The following is a 16991-nucleotide window of genomic DNA, read 5'->3' as shown; positions in this document are numbered from 1 at the left end:
GATAAATCTCCCCACCCAATTTGCTATTGAGCAAAACCATTAAATAGACCAAAGAGCCTTCCTGAAATCACTCTGAAACACATAACAGTACATAAACAAGCAGCACTGCGATTCCTGATTCACTCGGACCATAAGCAGTCATGCCCCCTGACACAGCTCTAACTGCACATATAACACAGTGTATAAAGTCAAGCATGTATTAACTAGAGCTCGAACAAATGCAGCACTAGTCTCTCCATGTTCTCCTCCTGATCTGCCGAGCAGCTGTCAACCCTCATTGCACAGCACCAGGCCAGAAAATGCAACATACCATCCAAATCCCCCGAAAGACACACTCCGCTTCCTCCTGAGCATGCTGGCTGCACTGGATAGGTAGCACAGGATGGGTAAGCCCCCCTACACACCCTCACACTCTCTCAGTCTGGCTCCTTCTCACCTGTGCTCTGTAGAAGAGCTTCCTGCTCTGCACTCAAAGTGGGTAGGAGAACGTAAGGGAGGAGCAAACAATGAAGTGTTGAAGGGCAATGCTTCACCTTCTCTTTCTCTCTCTCTCTCTCTCTCTCTCTCTCTCTCTCCTGTTTCTCTCTAAGTGGAAACTGAATTGGACTCAATTACATGAATTTACACCACTACTCCAACTCAGCACAACATAATGACAGCAGCAGCATAACAGGTCATCTAAAGATGTAGAGGACCATTGCTTTGCACAATGGATTATCAGTTCATTAAAAACACCTACCTTTGGCACAGCAGGCTCAAAACACTCACAATCTCCATGTCAACACATGCCTATACTACCAGCCAGTCTCCAGGGTGCTCAGTAGCCCCAATGCCTCTTCTATTCAGCACCCATGTTTTGAACCAAAGCAGCAGTAGCTTCCAAATGGTGCAGCAAAGAAATCAAAGGATGCCCAAACAGCATGGGGTGAGTTGCAAGACCCACACTTTGCTAACACTCAATCTCAAACACTTGAGTAAGGCCAATCTACAATAACGCTCCAACTCCTGCATTGGCCAAGCATAGTTTCTGCTGATCAGGATGTGTAAAAACACCCCCAAAGGGTCCAGATAAAAAGACGTTTGACCCATCTGTGCAGTGAACACACACATACACACTAGTAAGCTAACACACACAGTGAGTACACATGCCCTGAGAGGTGGGCAGCCATTGCTATGGTGCCCCGGGGAGAAGAGAGGGCCTTGTTCAAGGGCCTAATAGTGGTAGCTTGCCAAGCCCAGGTATCAAACCCATAGCCCACTGCTCCAACCGCTGAGCCACTGGTAACAGGGTTGCCTAACTACATTACAAGAGTGGTACTGTAATCGGATGCCAACGTTGCAACAAGTCAGTTGGTGAAATTTCTTCCCTCCTAGATATACCAACATTAACTGTGAGTGGTATTAATAAAAATAGGAAGTGTTTAGGAACCACAGCAATTTAGCATGAAGTGGCAGACCATGTTAAGTTACTAGGCTGAGACTGAGGCAATTGCTCTGCTGGCTAATGCTCTGCTGACTCAATAACTGCAGAGTTTCAAATCTCCTCTGGTATTAACTTTGGCAGAAAAACTGTGTGCTGGGAGCTTCCTTTGCTGAGCAGCTGCATGCAAGCCATACATCACCAAACACAATGTAAAGCCAAGCATTGGATGGAGTGGTGTAAAGCACACCGCCACTTATCTCTGGAGCAGTGAAAACTTGGAGCTGCTCTGTGGAAACAGAGCATGTTCTGTGGAGTGACAAATCATGTTTCTCAATCTCACAGCCTGACAGACAAGTCTGGGTTTAGTGAATGCCAGGAGAACGCGTTGTGCCTGACTGTATTGTGGCAACTGTAAAGTTTGGTTGAGGAGGGATAATGCTATGGGGCTGTTTTTTGTTCAGGGGTTGGCCTATGGGCCCCTTAGCTCCAGTGAAGGGCAATCCTAATGCTTCAGCAGAGCATTAGACATTTTGAACAATCATAACACTTCCCACAGACACACTCCAATATTTTAGCATGTCCTGTCTATTAAATGGGAACCCTACACCTAACCCTAGCCCTAATGCTAACTCTTTAATTTAAGGCCAAGTTTAAGGTTAGGGTTAGGTGCAGGGTTATGTTCAATAGACAGGACATGATAAGATACTGAAGTGTGTCTGTGGGATGTTTTGGCCACAGACACAGTCCATATGATTGTTGAAATGTCTAATGCTCTGCTGAAGCATTAGGATTGCCCTTCACTGGAACCAAGGGGCCTATAGGCCAACCCCTGAACAAAAAACAACCCCATAGCATTATCCCTCCTCAACCAAACTTTATAGTTGCCACAATGCAGTCAGGCAGACAGCGTTTACATCATTTACATTCAACTTAGAATTCAGTTGCATGTTAGTTGAATGTCAGGTAAGCATCTATGAGGCATCTACAATGGACCATCCCAGTGAAGTGATACAATGACCAAACAAAAAAAATGTTGCCATATTTGATTTATTATTTGACCACTTATGATCGGATAACTCAGGATGCATGTTAATGTCAGGTGTGAACTGGGCCTTGTATGAATTCCCCTTGAGACATTTCACCTTTGTAAAGTTGATGCGCCTGTGGCTGGTGGCGCTGTGTGAGCTGTTCAGATGTGCTGAAATGAATTGCTGATCAAAGCTGCTGTTGTTCTTTGAATGGAAATGCGCCGTCTAATTCATTTTGGCCTCGGACAGCTGAAGTGTTCCGGATGGAGACAGGATCACGATCGGCATTGTGGCCAGACACCCTCCCCGCTACCCCCGTCATGCTCTCCAGAGATTAACGCTAGGCATGGTGGAACATCGATATATGTGTTAATCAGATGAGCATCACTTGAACTTTCTCTCCAGCTTTGTGCCTCGGAGGCTGCTCAAATAGGAGAGACCTTTCATGACTTGCCGTTATTGGCAGGAGCGGTTGGGATTGATTAAAGGGAATTAAATCACACATTGTCACACAAAGCACACACTCACACACACACACACATCCATACACACACAATCTGTCTGGGTGAGTCGGGGCTGAGCAAATAGGTGTGTGGTTGCATGGTAAAACCAAAGCCTCATACTGCCACAGGCCATCAAGACCCACCACTGTCAGTAACATCATACCTGTAAATCTGCAACAGCAGCCAAAATCAAGACCCAGGTTGGTTTGAAGGTGCAGTATCTGTCAAGAAGTTGGTAGACATCTGCTCATCCAACATTTCTTCTGAAACCAGCTGTAAGGATTTGATTGCATTTAGCCAGAAGAGCATTAATGAGGCCTGGTCTTGATGTTGAGTGATTATTTCTGAATCATAATCATCACTCTATCTAATCTCTACTCTACTAAATATTATTGCTTATTGCTGAGGGGCTTTATACCCCTCTTCCTGATGCCTGGTCTGTGGTATGGTGACCATAGTCACCAAGGCTTGTGTGACTTCTCCAGTGCTTCCAATTCTTTTTAGTAATGCTTTTCTGTAGACTGTACTTAGCAGATAAATACCCAAATTAGCTGGAATCTCTACAAATATTTTCACATACAGTGTATGATGTAAAGTGGTAGAGCATCTGTCTCACCACACGGCGGTCTGGGTTCAATTCCCAGGTGAATTTATGAGGTCGGTGGTGGCTCAGCGGCTAGAGCTCAGTGCTACTGATGACAGGTGGGTTCGATACCCGGGCTGCCTGCTGAGATAGCTGACAGGCTAGCTATCCTATGAGATTCTAGTAGTATGTTAGCATCAAGCTAGCAGCCATTCTAGATTAAACGCAGACATTTGAAGCTTGTAAAAGACATGCAGTGTTTTACTTAAAGTGTGTGACAGTAATAAGTCCCAGCACTAAGCTACCTACCAATTTTTGGCATAATTAGAGACTATAGTCTATCTGTTTCTCTGCATACTTTGTTGGCCTCCTTTCAGTCTGTTCCTCAATACTTAGGACCACCACAGAGTAGGTGTAATTGGTGGGTCATTCTCAGCTCTTCAGTGACACTGACTGACATGGTGGTGGCGGTGTGTTAGTAGTGTGTGTTGCGCTGGTGGTACGAGTAGTGGATCAGACACAGCAGTGCTCCTGGAGTGTGTAAACACCTCAGCATTACTGCTGGACTGAGAACAGTCCACCAACCAGGAAGATCCAGCCAACGGCATGTCCCTGTGGGCAAAGTCCTCTGATCATTGATGACGAACACAAACCATGCAGCAACCGATGAGCTTCTGTCTCTTACTTTACATCTACAAGGCAGGTTGGTGTGGCACAACAGATACTACTGTTGTGCAGAACAGAACTTCTGCCAGTGAGCTATTACACAATGTAGGAGACCAGGGTTCGATTCCCAGTCTGGGTGCACTACACCAATAGGCAAAACTCCTAACACTACATTGGCTCACCTCTGTCATACAAGTCACCTTGTAAGTCGCTCTGGATAAGAGCCTCAGCTAAATACCATAAATGTAAATGTAAGTGGACAGGCACAGGGTTTAAGAACTCCAGCAGCACTGCTGTATCTGATCCACTTGTATCACCAGCACAGCACCAACATGTTGGTCAGTGTCACTGCAGTGCGAATGAGAATGACCCACCACCCAAATACTACCTGCTTTGTGGTGGTCAGTCCTGTGGGGTCCTGAGCATTGAAGAACAGGGTGAAAGGAAGGTAATAAAGTATACATAGGAACAGCTGTATACAGTCTGGAATTACAGAACTACAAAGTGCTCCTATGTGGTCAGTGAAGCTGATAGGATGGATAATGAGCATAAAGAAGGAGGTAGAGAAGGAGACTAGACTATACTGGGAGAAAAGTGGGAAAACTTAACTTAAAAACAACAAAGAATAAGGAGCTTTAATCTGCGGTGATAAGGCCCAGGATAAGCGTAAGCATAACGGGTCCACTCTGCTGATTCAGAGAGTCATTCTGAACACACACAAGCTGATCGAAATCAGTCCAGTCCACAGCCTCGCTTGCTGGAGCTGGAATCCGATTTCACCATTCCGCCTCATTCACCTTGCTAATACCGGAGATTATGTAATCACCTTTCAGCGCTGCGCTGTTGCACCAGCAAGATCAGCCATGTGTGAAGCAAACACAGCTCTGGAGCTGATAAATGTTTGCGGATTAAGTCAGCATATCTAAATAAGTGCGGCTTTACTTATAGGTTACGTGCACACACACACACACACACACACACACACACACACACACTCATTCAGACCGAAATGGATAAACAGAAAGTGATTTTTATTGGCTCGGGTGAGAGTGGGAGAGAATATTGACGTATTATTCAGATCTATTTCCCTCTTTTCCACTTTAGACTCAACTGCCATCACCGCCGGAGGAGACTGAAGGGCATGAGGGGTGAAAGACAAAGAGAGACAGAGGGAGAGAGGCAGAGTTAGGCATAGCGCCAGCGCGCCAATCATCTCAAGGTTAATCAGAAAATACAAAGGGATGGGAGGAGGAGAGGAGAAGAAAGCAGGAAGAAAGAAAAGAGGGACAGAGGAGAAGGAGGGCGATGAAAAAAGTACCAAACAGCTCAGAATTAAACCTTTCCTCGCCAACCTTCTCCTTCCACTCACTCTGATCTGCTCTGACAGCTTGAAATGTCAGAAGAAAGGCAGACATTGAGCTTTATAATCAATCATTCTTCCCACCGCAGTGTTACTGTGTTGTGAGCTGTGTGACTGTGTGTTTTCTGTTTATTTGTATACCCTACAAACGTGTGTGTGGTCCTGCACTGCTTTAAAACTGCTAGTTTAGCCTAGGAGTGTCCAATGTTTTGTTTTGAGGGGCAAAATTTTGTGAATTTTGTGGGGGGGCTAGGGCCCAGATAAAGAAGGTTATTAGGCCTTATAAAATGTATTTTATAAAATGGCATTAAAATGAAAACTGCATAGTTAATAAATCACTACCTAGAACACTAGCTAGGACCAGGATGCAAGTGCAGAACCAGATTTGCATCCCGTCTTGATTTGTGCCATGCATGTGCTCAAATGCCATGGGACGCATAAGGGGTAGCCGACTCCGCAGTGGTGGAGTTGCTGCCATCACCCTCCCTACTCCTGGCTGGCTAGCAGGATGACGCTAGCGCCAAGTTAGCATGTTTAGCCAGCGTAGATATGGCAGCAAGTGTGTGACTTTGGGTAGCCAGCCTTGACTGTTTGTTAATGTGCCTCAAAACCAGAACCAGCAACATCAACTAGCATTAAGATGCCCTGAGCTTTTTGGCTTAACGTGAGGTAAGTAAGTGATGTCCTCTGTGTGAAAGGCTGACGGCCTGACATTTCTTAATTATGCAAAAAAAATTAGTCCAGTGACTTTAAAGGAGCTGTAAAACAAGCAAATTCCACCCCCACCCCCCAACTGTATAATTTTTAATATTCATGCACTCAAAATTTACATACAGCCAGGCCACTACCTGGTTAGAGGCTAAAAGCAAGGCTACCTTGGAAGCGAGCCTAAAAAGGCTAAAAATGCTAACAGCTAATGCTAGCTGACCGGGTGAAGCACTGCTCTGGGGCACAGGGGGGGTTGCTACGCCTGGCCAAGAATAGCAAGGGAGAGCGAGCAGGCCAGCCGGCCAGCTGCACCCACAAGGGGTCGGCCATGGAGAGCGGGAAGGCAAGCCAGTACACGACGGCCCCCGGCCCTGAGGTACCGAGGTACCAGAAAAGAATAGGAATAATTACAAAAATAGTTGTATTTATTGATTTATTTACTTGTTACAGTGCTAAGTTAGGCTAGGCTAAGCTCAGCTATGCTGTGTGGTATCTCGGTGACATTGTTTGCATGACACCACCCTAATAAAGGAACATCAGCATGTTAATGCAGAGGTAAAATAACAGGGTTGTGAACAGGCTTGTAATAAAGACACATCTGAGCATTTTGCACCCAAACCAAAGTCACACACTGACTATTTCTACATCAAAGAACACCTAAAATACCCAATCCCTGCATTCTTTGGCCTCTTTAACATCTCGACATGGTTTAAGGCAGGGCTTTATTTAGGCATGTAGTTTGAGTTTTATGGCCTCTGCAGTTAGACACATCCCCAGACAGCCTTGAAAACAAGGATGGTGCTGTTCCTCTCTGCAGCAGCGGTGTCACTAACTAAGCGCTGCACTTTATCATTAGATGAGAGAGAAAGAAGTGTGTGTGTGTGTGTGTGTGTGTGTGTTCTGATGCTGCGGCTCATTAGATCCACCGCTGGAGTCGTCTCTCTCCAGAATAGCTCCCTTCTACTTCCCTTTGTTCCTTTACTGACGACTTCTGAGATTTTAATTCTTCTCTCTTCACTGCAACGTCCAGATATATCAGAATGATCTGCCAATGGAATAAAACACTATCACTAGCTACAACGAAAGCATATGGAAGGATTTCTTTGGCCAACACTACAATAAAAGCCTTCAAATGGTGCTTTGAGTGATGCCACAGAATAACCACATTCCCTAAGGAACCATGTTTGTAATAAAATGAGTAGAAAAGAGTGAAGAAGAGAAGAAATTGGTCAAATAAATAAATAAACTTTACATGAAGTGAAGGTTTGTGTGACCTTTAGAAGGTTCCTTATAAGCACACATCAGATTTTTTGAGCAATGCCATAGAGGAACCACTTTTTTTTGGTTCCATAAAGAACCATGTTTGTAATAGAAATGAGTGTAAAGAGTGAAGAAGTGAAAGAATTGGTCAAATAAATAAATAAATAAACAAACTTTACATTAAGTATAGGTTCCTCAGACTTTTACAAGGTTCCTCATAACCATTTCTCTATTAATCTAATCTCCATTATAGACATTTTTAAAGCAATGCCATAAAGGGACCACTTTTGGTTCTATGAAGAACCATGTTTGTAATAGAAATGAGCGTAAAGAGTGAAGAAGTGAAGGAATTGGTCAAATAAATAAATAAATAAATAAACAAACTTTACATTAAGTAAAGGTTCCTTAGACCTTTAGAAGGTTTATTATAACCACACTTCTCTTTTATAGACATTTTTTGAGTGATGCCATAGAGAAACCACTTTTCCATAAAGAATCATGTTTGTAATAGAAATGAATGTAAAGAGTGAAGAAGTGAAGAAATTGGTCAAATAAATAAATAAATAAATAAATAAACTTTACATTAAGTAAAGGTTCCTCAGACCTTTAAAGGGTTCCTCATAACCATTTCTCTATTAATCTAATTCTCTATTATAGACATTTTTTGAACGATACCATAGAGGAACCACTGGTTGTTCCTTATAACAGAAATGTGTCTGAAAAGTTTGATAAACATGGTAAAAAAAAACATCAAGTAATGGTTCTTCAGAACTTTAAGAGGTTCTTCCCACTCTCACATCTCTATGGATCCATGAGGAAACTTGAAGAAGATGTTAAAAGCAAACATCAAGTGATGTTTGATGGTTCTCACACTTCTTCATAGTATCATTCTTCAAAGAATGCCAGTAATAGAGATTAGTGTGGGTATGAAGAACCCCTCAAACATTCTTTGAGCGACGCCATAGAAGAACCACTTGTGAAGACGTGAAGTGAAGAATATGGTTAAACAACAACGAGTGATGAACCTTCAGACCTTTTAAAGGTTCTTCACACTCACACTTCACATCTCTTTAACAAACATGGTTCACCTTCCCCCTCTGCCGCTTTGTCTCCTTCCATCCCCCATCCCTCATTTCTGCTTCCTCCTTCTCCTGTGCTTCACTCTGTCTCTAATCCCACCATTAGAACCTCTCATTACTCCCACCAGCTCATTTCTCTTCTTCAGTTCTGTCTTTCTCTCAGCCCTGCTCTGCACTGCAACATCTAACACCCACCCAACCACCCACTCTCTCTCTCTCTCTCTAACACGCACACACACAACCAGCACCCACATACACAACACTTCCACCCCATCACACACACACACACACGCATGCATGCATACAGTAGTGTGTTCTCCGCTATGCTTTTGTACTCTCTCTGTTTAGAAATCAGCGCTACAGCGTTCCAGTCACACTCAATCTCTCTCGGCCTCTTCTCCCCTCTCTCTCCTGCCTCATTTCTTTCTCTCCAGTGTGAGCACATGATGGTCACACCTCACACAGTGTTGCACTGCAGCATCTACACACACACACACACACGCACACAGTCATACACATGAGTCTATAATAGTGCATTACTAGTGCACAGCTATGATTTTATCAAAAGCTGAGATTTTCTCCAGACATAGTAATACACACACATGAATGCCCAGATCACTGATAAGACCACACACACACACACACACACACACACACACACACACACGTATGCATTCAATACATACATACACACAGACAGCCAAATTACACCACAAACACTAATCCTAACTAATCCTAACTGCGTGTCCAAAAGTATTTGGACATCTCTTATTATTTCTTATTAGTGAGGCAAGCCAAATTCTGACGCAGGTGCTCAATTACGTACAAACACAGCTTGAACCATAGAAAAGTATTGCCAATAAGAATGGGACCGTCTGGAGCAGCTGCATATGAGCCTAAGGTCACCAAGGCCAATGGCATGCATCTGTTTAGGGGGTAGGGGTATAAAGCCCCCCACCATTGGGCTGTGGAGCAGTGGAAGCGTGTTCTCTGGAGTGACAGTGCTTCATCTAATCTGTTTGCTAAGCGATGAAGTAGCTGAACTAATCATCCAACATCAGTAAAAGACCTTACTGGTGTTCTCTTGGCTGAATGCAATCAAATCCTCACAACAATGTTCTATAATCTAGCGGAGAGCCTTACCCAAACAGTAGATACGATCACAGCAGATCTGTTAATATTCTTGATTTTGGAAGAAACCTCAGGCAGGCCTTCAGAGCTGCTGCTGCTGCTACAGCGGCTTTTGTCTTTATCAAAGTTCCCCAGTCTCTTACTATTAGTGGACCACACCACAGGGCAGTAGAACAAAACTGCAGCATTAAATGTTTGAGAAAGTCTTTCTGAGTGGTTCACTACATGTCCAAATGTTTGTGGACACCCCTTCTTATATATGCATTCAGCCACTTTAAGTTGCACCCATTGCTGACACAGATGTGCAAATGCACACACACACACAGCTTGTCTAGTCACTGTGATGAAATACTGCCAAAAAATAGGACTCTCTGCAAAGATCAACATAAACCTATATTTTCACCATGCTGCCTAATATCAGGTGTGGGCTAGAGGGGCATAAAGACCCCCAGCAGCATTAAGCTGTGGAGCAGTGGAAGAACTGTGCTCTCTGGAATGATGGTGATGGTGCTCAATCCAATACTTTTGGGATGAGTTGGGGAGTCGGGCAACTCTCTTGTCACTGAATACAATCAAATTCTCACAGCAATGCTGCTCCAAAATCTACTAGAAAGACTTCTTCCCTGGACAGTAGAGATAGCTACTCCAACAAAAGCAGGATAAGCTCTTTTTAAAACCCTTGGTTTCAGAAGTAACAATAATTGAGCAGTGTCCTGATACTTTTGTCCATGGAGTGTATTTTGAAAAACAGGTGGAATTCCTCAGAAATCTTGGCTGGCTGATAAACGTAGTGAAGAGTTTCTTCTCCAGTGAGTGGTAGCCTTTATACGGCAGTAGTCGCCTTCCTATGCTTGCTTTTTTGGATTACACAAATCAAAATGGTGCAAGACACAGATTCTCCACTGCCCTCCAGTGGAGTATAGAGTTCATATAGCTCATTACTGGACTTGAGTTTGCTTGGGGTCCATTCATTGTACAGCTTCGCCCTACCCTATTCATACCCTAGTCATTCAGCCAAGACTGTTGGGTTTGCTAAGGTAGCTAATGTAGCTAATATTTACCAAAGCACCAAGTCAATGCTTCCACCTATTTCTATAGATAGTAGTGTTCGATACAAAGGCCTGAATCACAGAAGAACCACTGAAGAAGCAATCATTGGACAACAAACATGTCTTGGTTGATTAACTACATGTGGGATAAATGAAGGGAACTACTGTGAACTACTGTGAGCTATTTCCTTAAACCTCCAGTTGGAGATATGGCAATATTTCTCAATATTCATCTTGCTGTGTGTGATTTCACTGATATTTCTCTGGTTAACTAGGAGGCAGCATTTAAATCTGTTGGAAGCAAAGCCAAAAAGCAGATCATACCGTACAGAAACCTGAGATACGAAGACCAAAATCAGTTTGCAGTGGCAGTCGCAGTGCCGCATGCCGCAGTGTGAGAGGTAGCAGACACCTCTGGTCCTCAACAAGGGCCGCTGGGGCTACAAGTATCTGTATGGAGCTGTATGACACCACCTGTTTTGCCTAATGAGTTCTCCCTTAACAAAGAGAAGCAGGGCAATGAGCGAAAGGGAAGCTAATTAGCAGAAACAGGTGTTGTGGTGCATGTTTGGCAAAACGCATTTCAATACTGCAGCCCCTGGGTGGAGTCTGGAGAGTAGCTGAGCTGGGCCATCGTCGAACATCCAGCCAAAAACAGCAAAACAAAGCACTATGGGTGTGTGTACACACGTGGCATTCAGACACTGATGAGTTTTTCTAATTGTAACCACAGTATTGTTTGGTATTGAGTATTGTGATTCTATACTTGATACACTCGGTATCACAATTCTGGTATCGTGACGACCCTAATCTGTTGAAATCTGATGTGCAGCAGTGGTTTCTGGTGAGATTAGGGGTTTGAACACTAGGAAATTGATCTTCTGATGACATGTTGGAGGTGGATTCAACTTTTCAAGAAGTATAATTGGTAGAATTGGAGATTAGTGGATGCAGAAGGTAGCCAGGTAGCCAACGTCACAGTCAGTAATACTGTACTCCTCAATGTACCCAAGAATGACACTGTTTTTACCCAGGCATAGTAGAATAATCAGAGTTTCAGAGAGGACACGGAGAGGACAGCAACACTTCCAACATCTACTGTACACTGAGTGTGTTACAACATCTACACAATCTTCCCAGCAAGGTAGAATCTGTTATTGCAGCAAGCCTGTTAGTTTCCATAGAATAGAAAACCGTTTATCTTGGCATAGTTGAATAATGAGAGTTTAGTACATGGAAAAGCGGCATGACGTGAACCCTAAATACTGCCGTATCCTCTTTCAAGAGAAAATTCAGCAGAACTAAAGCAGGACTGGAAAATAGTCCAATCCCAAAAAGCTCAAAACTGTTATGTAACAGTCTTGACTCGTTATACTTATACCCCAACATTTACATAAACCCAGCCCACTAGCCCATGTCCTACAGCTGCGTCATGGTAAATTGTGATGGAGACTGTGGGAGAATAAGGTGGTGTTGATACTGCAACTCGAACTTAGCGAGCAAGAAAGCTAAAGCCAGGGAAGCAAGCATCTCTCCTCTCCAATAAAAACAAACTGGACCACCTCAGAGTAGAGCTAACCACACATCAGAAGGAAAACTCAAAAGCCAAACCCTGAAGCGAGCGGGGTCTGGGGTGCTGGGCTAAAAGCTAACCTGGCTACGATTTCTTAATCTAGTTTACAGCAAGGAAACAGACACCTGTAGTACGACAATTTCTACTACAGAAAATAATTACACTGTTCTTAAAACTAAGCAAATATGGTATGCTTTGCTATGGTATAGCTCCTGTGATTTAATGTGGTGCTGTAAACCAGCCAATAAAAGCAAGCTCATGATGTTTTTCACAATCCCAACATAATAGGAAATGAGTGTTTCATTCTGAGGCTCAATAACAGGGTCGTCAATAGACGTTAAACCTTATCTGAGCATTTTATCCTCAAACAACATTACATACTATTTATTATTACTGGAGAACTATGGTAAATCCCTAGCCAGTATGCCTTTATTATCACTTCTCTCCAACGTACGCTCCCTCAAAAACATGCTGGACTGCCTCTTATTAGCGCTAACCACACATAAGAAGGAAAACTCAAAAGCCCCAAAGAAGGGGACGTGAGTGCTAAGAGGATGCTAAGCTAAAAGCTAACCCAGCTGCAATCTCTTCAGCTAGCAGCCTCTCAGCACAGCGCTGAGAGGACACAGAGAGGACAGTAATGATATCCAGTAAGACACTGAAATAATTACAATATTGTTACATTGTTCTTGATACAGTGTTACAAACAAAGCTAGGTTATGCTGTATGGCTCCTGTGAGCCATAATGGTGGTGTAAACCAGGCAATTGGGAATAACTACTAAAAAATTGTTTGCTTGTATTTGTTTTTGTTACAGTGCTAGGCTAGACTAGGCTAGACTAAGCTAAGCTTTGTGGCGACTGCGGTCTTGGTGATGTAAACTAGCCAATAAAATAATCAGCGCATATTTTTTTCACAAGGAAAATCAGCATGTTTCATTCTGAGGCAAAATAACAGGGTGGTAAATAGGTTTGTAAAACAACATCTGCATCAACACATGTTACAGTCTCACTTTTAATATATCAAATACAGGAGTGCTAGGTTAAATTCATAGGTAAGCCTTTAGTGGACTTCTCTCTAATGGACGTGCCCATCAAAAGGGGATCTCAAAAGCCCTGTACAGTGCAGGGAAGCCAAACACCGGCAAGCGAGTGCTAAGAGGATGCTATGCTAAAAGCTAACCCAGCTGCAATCTCTTCAGCTAAGCCGTCATAATGGTGTAAACCAGGCAATTTGGAATAATTACAAAAATTAATTGTTTGCTATTATTTGTTATTGTTAAAGTGCTAAACTAAACCAGCCAATAAAATCAGAGCTCATACATTTTTTGCCAGGGACAATCAGCATGTTTCATTCTGAGGCGAAATAACAGGGTGGTAAATAGGCTTGTACGTTGCATACTCACTTTTAATATATCAAACAACAATAAAAAATGGTCAGCATCAGAGCACTAGTTTAAACAATCCCTAGCTGGTAAGCTGGCAGGCTTTTAATAGCTCTTCTCCTCAGCGTCCACTCGCTTGAACGTCGTCAGATCAGAGCTGACCACACATCGGAACGGAAACTCAAAAAGGCCAAACCTTGGGGAAGTGAACGGGCGCTAGGCTAAAAGCTAACCCTAAAAGCAAATGTTCTTGATACACTGCTGAAAACAAAGCAATACTCCTTGATGTAAAGCAGCCAATAAAATTAGAGAGGATTATTTGTTCCACAGGCCCCCCAGGGGTGATCCAAAACCAGGGTGATTCATTGTAAGCTAAAGTAACAGGGTGGTAAATAGGCTTGTAAAACCGTATCTGGGGATTTTGGCCTCAACCAAAGTCACATACTTACTATTTATACCTCACAAAAACAAATACTCAAATACTCAACCCTTGTTTTCAGAAGAAACACCCGGATGATCCGGTGTCTACAAACTTTTAAACGCACAGTGAACGATGAGCAGCATTCGCCAAGCAAGGTTTCAGCACAGCCTGCAACTGTGCTGCTCAGAGCTGGAGGAATGAACAGGCTGGTTGGCTGAGCTGCTTTGGTGTTAATAAGCAGGAGCTGGGCATGATCCTACTTTCCAAGGTCTTCTCCTGACTCATGACACGAGCAGCTCATGCTGACAGTCATCAACACCACACACACACACACACACACACACACACACACACAAACACACAGACACACACACACCTGAGAGGCTGCAGCTGGAGATTTATTGCTCATCCACATGGGCTCGTGCACCGAGAGTCACAGTAATAGTTTAACGAGGAGTCACACGTTCTTACACACACACACACACACACACACACACACACACACACACACACACACACACACACTGAATTGAATTAAATGTAAATGAAGGCTGTACAGCGCATTTGATTAAGTAGCATCTTACCTTGAGTCTGCCATCAGTGGCTTGCAGGCTGGAGTAAACATAGCAGGCAGCTGAGATCACTGCTTCAGCACGAGAGAACACACAGCAGAGAGAGAGAGTGTGTGTGTGTGTGTGAGAGAGAGAGAGAGAGAGTGTGTGTGTGTGGGAGAGAGCGGGAGATAGAGAATGAGAGAGAGGAGAGAAGGGAAGGATGGAGGGAGGGAATGAAGAGAAAGACAGGGGTGGGAAAAACGTGAGATTGACACTGTGTGTGTGTGTGTGTGTGTGTGTGTGTGTGTGTGTGTGTGTGGTTGCTATGGTGAAAGCTATGTGAAAGCTAAGCTATGTTCAGACTCCTCATGGTTGGTATATAGGAAGCAATGGGTTTAGTAGGCAGGCATACACACAGCACACACACACACACACAAATAACCATTTTGGCATCCAGACGGTTCTCTGAGTTGTTATGGTTCTATATAGAAGCATAAGGAACCTATAAGGAACCATACCATCTATACAGAACCATCACCTTTGCTAAAGAACCCTTAAGGAACCCTTCCTAAGGAAAATCCTCAGGATGTCACATGGTTTAAAGAGTTAGACATGGCTGTTAATAACATCAGTAAGGGTTTCACTATTCATACACGCCACAGAACCTTTTCTGGTACTACAGAGAACCCTTTTGCTGGGAGAACACTACAGTACACCAGCATCAGCTCAGCTTATATGTGTGTGTGGTTGCTATGGTGAACGCTATGTGAAAGCTAAGCTATATCCGGACTCCTTACGCTTGGTATATAAGAAGCAATGGGGAGTGTATGCAAGACAAGACATGACAAGACAAGACCAGAAGATACACACAATGCAAACACAATTCACACACACACTGATCAGCCATAACATTAGTACCACCTGTCTATTTTTGAGTAGGTCTCTCTTGTGCCGCCTCAACTGGTCTGACCGTTCAAGACAAGGACTTCACAAGTAGGTGTGCTCTGGTATCTGGCACCAAGATGTTAGCACCATCCTTTAAGCCCTGGAAGTTGTGAGGTGGGGCCTCTGTGCATCGCATCGGTGAGCCTTAGGTGCACATGACCTTGCTGTCGTTGGTTCACAGGTGGTTCCTTTCTTGGAGCACTTTTGGTAGGTTCTGACCACCTGCCTGATGTTTTGGAGATGCCAAAGTGGCTCAGATTCTTATGCCTAATATACCACTTGACAGATTGCACTGTATAGTCAATATAAAGTCAATGTTTTTCACTACACGTCAGTGGTACTAATGTTTATGGCTATTGGTAAGAAGCCAGCATATTCTGAATAATAATAATAATAATAATAATATTAATAATAATAATAATGGTACTGAATAACAATAATAAGGGTCACAGAACCTCCTTTGGCATCCAAGAGGTACTTTGAGCCATACAGCCATTACCTGTACAGAAGAACCCTGAAGGAGCCCTGTCTTAAGCAGTGTATTGACAATCCTTGGGATACTGAGTATTTTTTTTGGGGGGGGGTTAAAGGGTTTTAAATGGCACAAGGAAGGATGTCATAGTTGGTACAGGTTATGGAACCTTTTTTGGTACCATAGAGCACCCTTATTCCAAGGGTAGACCACAGTTAACCAGCATGAGGTCAGATTATATGATATAGGATGCATACAGTCACTGCTGGAACCAAAACCTCCTGCAGTATCTCAGGAATAGTCTACCACAGTTATATCACCTTTCATTTATAATAAACAACACTTTATTTTTTATCTGGTTCTCTTTGGTCCGTTCATCATGAGCTGCTTATATAATGTAAACAGCAGCTGGTGTTTTCAAATGGTGGTAAAAAAAAAAAAAAAGATCTACTGGAGTTATGAAGTTTTGATGGCAGCGATGATATCAGCATAATATTGCTTACAGAGACACAGAAATTAAAATGTCAAGCTGACAAAACAGCAAAACCAGCTCCTTCATAAACGCAGGCAGGTGAATCCACAACCACTTGTGGACAAAAGTATTGGGACACCTGCTCATTTGCTGTTTCTTCTGACATCAAGGGTATTTTAAAAGAGTGTATCCTGCTTTTGTTGGAGTCTCTACATGTCCAGGGAAGAAGAAGGCTTTCTAGTAGATTTTGGAGGAGCATTGCTGTGAGGATTTGATTGCGCTCAGCGACAAGAGCGTTGGTGAGGTCAGGATGTTGGATGATCACCCCTTCTCCCTTTATTCCCAATTCCCCCACTCCTAAAGGGGGCTATACCCCTCTAG

At 43.4% G+C, this 16991-nt stretch overlaps 1 protein-coding gene across 1 annotated transcript in view; it reads right to left on the bottom strand.

Annotated features, from left to right (window-relative positions):
- rap1gap2a (RAP1 GTPase activating protein 2a) overlaps positions 1 to 14922 on the bottom strand; it is a 139994-nt gene extending 125072 nt beyond the window's left edge. The window contains exon 1 of the mRNA XM_072691544.1: positions 14752 to 14922. Within this exon, the coding sequence (XP_072547645.1) occupies positions 14752 to 14792 (41 nt within the window). The 5' untranslated portion in view covers positions 14793 to 14922. The remainder of the gene's footprint in view (positions 1 to 14751) is intronic.
- Between the last annotated feature and the right edge of the window lie 2069 nt (positions 14923 to 16991).

Source organism: Salminus brasiliensis, chromosome 11 (assembly GCF_030463535.1).
Source record: "Salminus brasiliensis chromosome 11, fSalBra1.hap2, whole genome shotgun sequence".
Lineage (NCBI taxonomy): Eukaryota > Metazoa > Chordata > Actinopteri > Characiformes > Bryconidae > Salminus > Salminus brasiliensis.
This window is presented reverse-complemented; position numbering and strand designations above follow the sequence as displayed.